Below are 9,369 nucleotides of genomic sequence, written 5' to 3' on the forward strand. Positions count from 1 at the left end.
CATCCCATGAACAAAATTATTCTTATTTGTTTTTTACTATAATTTCTATAAAATGATCTACATTTACACAAAAAGTGTGTTGAAAAAAATTCATGGGATGACTCCACCATGCGAGTGACTGTTATTACTTTAGATTTTCAATATTGGTTTTGCATCCCATGAAAAAATGTGAAATGACGCCCCTGAGACAAACATTTTTGAACGAATTGCGTCCGGGACGCAATATACATTTACAACAATGGAGATAAGAGTAATACATTATAAAGTGACTTAGGGTAATATATATAATATTAATTAATGATATGCACTAATGCCGCTAATGAAAATTTAAATTGTAATTATAATGAGGTGCGTAGTTGGTTTGATAAAATAATAATATAACGAGTTATATTGAGGAAATGATGGGATTACAATTATGGAATAATTTGTTTCCGTAGGATGGCGGTGAAGAGGGAAATGAGGGAATTTATTTAAGCGGAGAGCTCTGTGATAAACTTAATTAACAGATTATCATTTATATTAGCTGATATATTATTTTTAGGATCAATGATATAAGCGTAGGAAGCTACGGGAAGGTGAGGAGCTATTGAGAGAGAAGGAAACGTAGGAGCAGTTTTCGGAATTGTATATATTGGTTTTTGTTGAGTCGGTAGAGTAGTTTTACGATGTTTGAGAAGTTCATTATATTTTTTGGCTTTGATGCTTTTTTAATTTTTGGCGATATTTTTGTACACAGGACAGCCCTTGTATGAAGCTGTGTGTGGTCCTGAGCATAATGCGCATTCCGCGGGAGTGGATGACGGTTCTAAACATTCGGAGGATAAATGGATATCTCCGCATATGTCACAGAGAGGTGTATGGTGGCAAAAGTTACTTGTATGAAAGTAAGCTTGGCACGATTTGCATTGAGGAGGGGTACGTTTTTTATTTGGCAGCTCAATTTTGATTTTGGTGTGTAACAGTGAGTCCAGATTAAGAATGACGCTATTATTAGTTTCCAGTTTTAAGTCGATACGAAAAAGAGGCAATGCGCTTTTATTAATACGGTGTAAAATATTCATGACCTGAATTACTTCATGGCCCTTATCTAAAATGTAGGCTTGTATGTCTTCAACGGGCGTAGACGGGTGGAGGTGTCTGATAAATACATTGTACGGCAGCGTTTCTTAAACTGTGTTTCGCGGAACACTGGGGTTCCGCGGAGATCACTTCAGGGTTCCGCGAAACTTAAGTAATTTTTTTCAAAATTTTCAAGAAAATTACTTAAAAATGCCAAACTAAATATTAGGATTCTCCACCTATGTATCGACAAAAACAAAATACCGCAACAGACTTGATGCTAAACCTAATATGTTAATACAACTTTCATCAATAAAACCCAATATTAAGAATATTTGTAATGATAAAAAGCAATTTCACGCATCTCATTAAGTAATTATTATTAAAGTAATATTATATACAATTATTATTATTTTTTTAACATATATTTTTTAATTAAATACCTGTAACACAATATTAGTATATGAAATAATTGTATTTTTTTTTTACAAACAATCCTAAAAAAAATCTTAAAAGCTAAAAAACAAAGTAGGGGTTCCACGATAAAAGTGGACATCAAAAAGGATTCCACGGATAAAAAAGTTTAAGAAACGCTGCTGTACGGTTTTAATGGCTTGGGCAGGTGAGTGTGGAATTGGATCTGCTCGTTATCGGTTAGGTATTTAAAAATAGTATTCTAGGAAATTATACTGTCAACGTGTATAATAAGGTATTTAGGAGTTGATTTAAATTGAATGCTCGATTGGTCAATTATATCAAAAAGATCATTGTTGAGCGTAGAGAATACGTAGCCTTCACTTACGTAAAAGGGAGATGTCTGTATTTTGACCATTGGGGATGACTCTATGTTGGCCTAAGGTGTGTTGGGTTGATCTTGAGATGGCATATTGATGGACGGAGGACTGAACACCTCCGGAGAGAGAGAGAGCCGTATCAATTAGGAGAAATAAATAATTTGCTTTTTTGTTTGCTGTTTTTGGTAGACGATGATGATAAGTTACGTTTTGAAGTATTACGTAGCATATTTAAAACTGGATATAAAATGCCATTAGCGAAAGGCGATAACGGACGGAGGTAACGCACGTCTACTCACGGCGAACGTTAACGATCGACTGATATTGAATATTGATATCATATTAGTAAATTGTATATTATATATGTATAAAAATATATTTATTTAAAAAAAAATTATAAAAAAGTTGATTTAATTTTAATTTTAATTTTGATTTTGAAGTTAATTGATTCTTTAATAATGCTATTCGCCTGAAACATTTTTTAAAAGGTTTTCAAAGATTGTATGATAGAATTTAATTAAAAATACTGGGAAATAAACTAAAAAAAGGAAAATATTAGGCCTTACAAAAAATTCTACTTCTCTCGAATAAACAATACAGGTCAAGCCCACCGTAAGTTTTTAATTAGCCCTCCCCCTAAATGTATACTCTGGTTATGTACCTACAGTTCTGTATCATTATTTCCAAATATATTACCATAAAAGGCATAATAACACTAATATTTTTTGATAAAACAGTTTATTAATTTTTCTACATTAGTTTTTTATTTTATTATTTATTTTTGTATTTGTAATAATATTGCAATAGTAATATTATAAGTTTAATAACTTGCTATACCCACGCTAAACGCTGGCTGGTTTTTATTTTTGTGTTTTTACAATACATAAACAAGATGATTTTTAACTAAATAGAAAGTTATTAATAATTATTTTTATTAATTAATCTGAGGCTTGACCCCCCTCCCCCCAAATGTATCAAGATCCGCTTAATAATGCATGTAAGTATTTAATACCTATTACTGGGTAGTGGGTGGGCTCAGGGGGAACTGGTCCTCGAATTGCTAAAAAAAATCTCTCGATTGCGTTGTATTAAGCATTATGACCTTTTTGAAATATATTATGAGGGGGACTTCGGTCCTTCTAAGCAAATTGGCCTATGTGTGCTTACAAACATTAAAACATAGGGTGAATACAAAAAATAAAATAATTTGTGGTTCTACGTTCTACCATAGACCTATAAAGAATAAAGATCTTTATAGGTCCATAATGTAAAACCATTATATCACCAGAAAGCCGTGCTTATAAATAAAAATATCAATTCAATAAATTTTCACCATGTTTTCTTTATTTTATTTGGTCATACTGATTAAACTGATTATAGAGATTAGTGATAAAAGACGCCACATAAAATGTTTAACTTTTAATAGGAATTATTTATTACTCTCACTTTAAACTTTTATAGTATTTATTTTTGATCTCACATTTTTAAACATTTTTATTCATAAATTACATATTTTGTTTTACGTAATTTTTTAAAATGAAAGATGAACAGAATGATAATAATGACCCAGAAAATTCCCGAATATTTGTATTATATGACAAAAATCACCCAATATCTGAAAATGAGTTTAAAGAGATGTTTGGAAATTTTGGTGATGTAAAAAATATTTACATTGTAAAAGATCGCAACAGTGACAGTGTAAAAGGTAATATTTGGTCTTAATTATTTTAAATAGCAACTGTTTAATGGTTTTAAAACTGGAAAAAATTTTATGTATTTTATAACAAAAGTATTACGTTAAGAAATATAATATGTTAGATTCATTTTTACTTATCTTAATTTAAATGTATTCAATTCATTTTTTATATATTTCAGAGTTTATTAGTGACATTAAGACTTTTTATTTTAATCATTATCCATTTAGTAAAAACAATGATTATTTATTTTAGGAGTTGCATACATAAAATATTCAAAAGCATCGGAGGCTTTTAAAGCTATTGAAGCAATGAATGGACATAGAATAGAATCATCTAATCGTCGTATGAAAGTCTTAATGGCCACCAGGTACTTTATACAAATCTTACAATAGTATAATTGTTAATAAATTAACTTATTTATCAGGTTGCTCATTATTTATCAAATTTATGATAATATTGAATTAGATCACTATAAAATATGTTTATTTTTAAATAGTATCTATCCAATGGATTTAGATAATATTTATATTAAATTTGATGCAATTTCTAAGTTTATATTGTTATTTTTCAATAGCCCTGGCCATATAAGAAGCAATTCAGAAATGGAATACAATAGACTATTTGTATTTGTACCAAAAACTGATAAGGAATCAGATTTAGAAAATACTTTTAGTCAATATGGAGAAATCTCTAAAGTTCATATTGTTACAAATAAGGATACTGGAGAATCTAAAGGAATAGCTTTTATAACTTATTCAAAGTAGGAACCATTTTTAATTAAAAACAAAATATTTTATATTAAAACTAAGAGAATAGAATGTAATTAGCTTCATTTATTTAGGCCTTCGTCTGCTGCTTTAGCTATTGAAGAATGTGGACCAAATTATAAAGCTGTTTTTGCTAAACCCAAACATGATGATGGACCATCTGCATATCCTCCATCTTATCCTAGACATGGTGATCCTAAAAGTAAATCAATATAAATATTTAGTATTACCATAATATTATATGTTTATATGTTAATATTGTTTGCAGAGAAATAATTAAAACTAATCTATCGATATAAATAATAAACTTACTACTTGTTTAACTTAATTATATTTTCAGGTCTAACAATGTTATTTTATATTATCAGAATAAAGTTCTGGCTTTTAGAACTTTTATAATAACTTAAAACAATTAAAACTTACATCATTATATATTTCTTAATATTATGTATAATAATTTGACAATTTATTTAAGCATAAACCTATCTATTTATTTTAATGTAAATAACTGAAAAGTTATTTTTTTTTATAGATCCAACTAGCAGTTACTCACTACTTGCACCTCCATCTCATCAACACCGAGATGAACCTAGTGTATTAACTGCTTATACTTCATCAATTGTCTCATATAATGAAGTTTATAAAATTATGAATATTGCTCCTGAATTGGAATTAGTTAAAGAATTATCAAGACAGGTAATATACACACATGCATTTACATTACATATATATATAATATATTATGTATTCATTGACATTTATTTAGTTTACTATTTAGTATTTACAAATAAATAATTAAATTTTAATATTAATTAATAATTATACATATTAGTAAATTAAATTGGTGTATGTATTCAATTGATTTTCCTGAATTACTAAAAAATAATATTTTTTTTTAATTCTATTTACAATTGTAGCTGTACAAATTTTAAAATATTTTAATATTTTTAAATTCTTGATAGCACAATTTTTTTTATTCTCGGACTTTGAATTATTAAAAATTGAGTTATAGTTAAAAATAATCCTTCTAAAATATCATATTGCAACATTACACGTGAATAATTAGTCTTTAAAATATAGAACAGTATAATACAGTAAAATCCGCTTATTTGGGACACCACATAAAAAAGACAACCACTTAGACAGATTGCAAAGTCCCGAACGAATGTATCGGTTCATTAGTTATGATAATGGGGACAAATAGGTCACCGCCCAATGTGTCCCAATTAAGCGCATTCTACTCTATTATGGAAAAGTGTTGTCTTAAAATTAGTTAATTATTATCGTAATAGGATGTGTAATAATATTAATTATTTATGTCACAAATCCTGATGCTTATTAAACAATTTTATTGATAGTTATTACTTATTAAAAATAATGTATTTACCAAACACTTGTATATATTTTGTATGCTTAATTATATTTTCATATATTTTTTAACTAGCAAATGTACGATAAGAAGATATTTCAAGTTATTTATAATAGTATTGCAGCAGCTGAACATGCTGTAAATCGAATCAATGGATTTGAATATCCACCTGGTCATCCAATAATATTGGAATTCAGTAGTACTCCTATGTAAGATTATTTGATATAACAATGTAATATTAGCTAATTAATAATATAATTTTAGATCTATTTCATCAGCAGTGGATCCTATAGCAAATAAAATTTCAAAAGATATTGAAGTGCTTTCTAGTACTGTCACCAAAGCATTAGCCGTAATTAAAAATGCTAGTAACCTAACATCTGGTAAAACAAATAACTATTATTTATATATTTATATTAATAATTTTTTAACATGTTATTTAGCTTCTTTATGCTTGGCGGATGATTATAGTTCACCATTAGCACCAAAAAGAGGAAATGAAAAAGTTCTTTTGCCATCATCAGATAATTCATTCAGGTAGTAAATAATTTTAATCTAATATTTTTATTATTTCATCTGTATATATGTTATAGATTATTTTTTGTGTGCAAACCAATTATTCCTCCAATGCGCTTATTAGAAGATACTTTTAAAATGTTTAAAGGGTTAAGAAATATTAATGTTATTGATGGCAAGAACTATGGTTATGTGACTTATGATAATTTGGAAAGTGCTACACGAGCTATTAATGTAATATTACTAAAATATATCAGCATTGAATTTTTTAAATTGTGTTTTTATATTTTAATTAACTATTTTTAGTGTTTAAATGATCACAAAGTATACAACAGTCGTTTAAAAGTAATGGAAGCTGAACCTAGAGAACCAAATCGTAAACGTATGAAACCTGATACAATGTGAATTCTAAAAGTAAGTACATGCAATAAAGTTAAATAACTAAAAAATAATATAAAGTGGTGTGGAATTTATCTTTATAACTTAAAATGATGGGCATATATATATTTTTAAACAAAATTTACTATTTTGTACATAGTAAGCTGTAACTCTAGATAAACAGATATAATGTTTAATAATGTGGCCTTTATCATTTGCAATCACAAAATATTTTTCTGTTGTGTTAAGTTAACTAATTTTTGAATATTCAATTAATGCCTAACTATACTTATAAAAATTAAAAATATTAATAATTTAGAAAAATAGAAGCATAATGTTTTTGTTAAGAACATTTAATAATTGCAATTAAAAATACAAGATAGGTATCAAATTTAATTAATATACTATTAAATAATATACCAGTATTCTTATAAAGAAAATTATTCATTAGCCAAGGGTATTAAATATAGAGCGTATTCAAACATTTTTTAAATTGTGCCGATTTACTGGCTAAGTTTTTTTTTTAAATTTAAGTTTATAATAGAATTTTATACCTATTATTTATTACTTATTAGTTTATCTTGACTTATTAACTAAAATAAGTTTGAATGTTTTGATAATTATTCTTATTAGTATAAAAGAAAATACAAATAATCATAAAGAATATTGAAGTAATTTAATAATTTTAATTATAACTTATAAGACCTATTTCAAGATTTTATTAATTAAATGTTATAGTTTATCACTACTTTCAAGTTTATAAAAATAGTAAATTACTATTCTGCACCAAAGTGAGCATAACAAAATAAGTACCTACTTAATCTTCATATCCTGTTTGAGATAATATTGAATGGTTTGAATGATTAATCGGTTCCATAAATTTTAAGTAAGATTCATTAGCTATACTTAATAGTCTATATATATGTTTACTATTATTTGTCAATTATTTATAAAATTATGTTTCCTAATAATGGGATAATAGGAAAATTATCTTAATAATGTAAATTAAACAAAAATAATATCAAATATATAATATACTTGTGTATTATATTAATTAAAATTATACTATTATTAAAAAAAATAGTATATATTTCATACAATTTATATTTAATTATAAATTATCCGTATCAATTCTTTTAAATAACTTTAAATACATAATATACTTATTCATAATATATATGTAATATGTGTAATGTAATATACTCTAATACAGTGTTTCTCAACCGGTGTGTCGTCAGGTAAGTTCAAACATTTTGTGGGAAGTTGTACAAACCTTGTTGACACTGTATAGTTATTGTGCTTTTTTTTTTTTTATTGTGTGTCGCAAAGTATGAAAAATTTTAATAGTGTGTTGCCATAACACAAAGTTTGAGAAACACTGCTCTAATAATATATTTAAATTAAAGTACAAATCAAATATATTATATTACACATGAATTCAGGTGGTTTAAGTTAGATTATGTTTATTATATTTACTATTTATTACCTAGTTGGTTTTTTTTTTAAATTATAAAAACTATCTTTAGTTTCTTATGGTTGATTTGCTGAATTTTTTCTGTGTCTGTCTTAATTTTTATAGTATATGAATTAAATTGAATATAATTTTTGAAAATTAACATTTTTTTATTTTTTTATTTAAATATTACAAGAAATATATAAGTTTTAACTAACTGTGTGCTAATAATATACTTAACTGATAATGATATACATCACTGCTGAAACCGTATAACTATATTTTCAAAACCATTATTGGTCGGATTACAATTTGTTCATTTATGATTTCAGGACAGTAAATAGCACAACAAAAACAAACGATTTATTAAACCCACTAAAACAACAACAGAAACTTGAGTTTGTCTATAATTACGAGACAAATATCACAAAATCAACCGATTTCATGAAACACTACAAGATATTCAACAACTGTAACATATTGTCAACACAAAAAACACTTTTTAAACTAACTAACATATTTTACAGTGTTATTTGTTCAGAAAGTTTTAAAGCTGAGAACTTATATTTATATAGTTATAAGCTTTTTAATGTTTTTTTTTCATGGACAAACTACTTTATAGTATAATTAAATAAGCCATTCAAATTACTGGATATATTTTAAGAGATTTAATATAATGACAAGGAATTAAAATACATCTGGGTTAAACCAGAGTATAATTAATTCATATGTATGATGATATATTTAGTAGATAATTATTTACTATTTTTAAAAATTAACATAAACTATTTAATACTATAACATAAATATCAAGTACACACAACAAGACTAACATCTTTGAAACATTGACATTTACCAATTAAGTATTGCTTTTTAAAAATATTGAATTATTTATATATTTAACTAGCTATTTTATATTTTTTTTTAGTACAAACCAAAAAAGTATTTACATTTTTTCCAGATGTATAATTTGTATTTTTTTAATTTATCTATAAAGTAAAATTATTAACAAATTAGTATCAATTAAATACTTAAATTTTTAGTGTTTTTAAGTTATTAGTCATTTTTTAATTTTTTTAGATTGAGATATTTTTTAATTACATTCCATTAATGTATATGTACTATAAAATATATAATGATACTTATAAATATTATGGAATAGGTTTGAAAAAATTTTATACAAATATTGTGATATTGGTTTTATTATTTAAATTATTTTTTTTATATTTTAAAATATTATTGGTAAATATTAGAATTATTAAAAACATTTGAGTAGGAAATACACTACATTTTATTAAAGGATTTAGTGATATAAATTATTTATTTCAATACATTT

At 25.5% G+C, this 9,369-nt stretch overlaps 1 protein-coding gene across 1 annotated transcript; it reads left to right on the top strand.

Moving 5' to 3' along the window:
- Nucleotides 1-3,325: 3,325 nt before the first annotated feature.
- On the top strand, nucleotides 3,326-8,895 carry LOC113548722 (RNA-binding protein 45). Its single transcript, XM_026949754.2, has 11 exons — nucleotides 3,326-3,558; nucleotides 3,803-3,917; nucleotides 4,125-4,310; nucleotides 4,392-4,519; nucleotides 4,850-5,013; nucleotides 5,762-5,895; nucleotides 5,951-6,069; nucleotides 6,130-6,223; nucleotides 6,280-6,436; nucleotides 6,509-6,616; nucleotides 8,366-8,895. The coding sequence occupies exons 1-10, from the start codon at nucleotides 3,390-3,392 to the stop codon at nucleotides 6,605-6,607; spliced, it is 1,365 nt and encodes a 454-aa protein (XP_026805555.1). The 5' UTR covers nucleotides 3,326-3,389; the 3' UTR covers nucleotides 6,608-6,616; nucleotides 8,366-8,895.
- Nucleotides 8,896-9,369: the final 474 nt, after the last annotated feature.

The sequence above is a fragment of the Rhopalosiphum maidis genome, chromosome 1, assembly GCF_003676215.2.
Source record: "Rhopalosiphum maidis isolate BTI-1 chromosome 1, ASM367621v3, whole genome shotgun sequence".
Lineage (NCBI taxonomy): Eukaryota > Metazoa > Arthropoda > Insecta > Hemiptera > Aphididae > Rhopalosiphum > Rhopalosiphum maidis.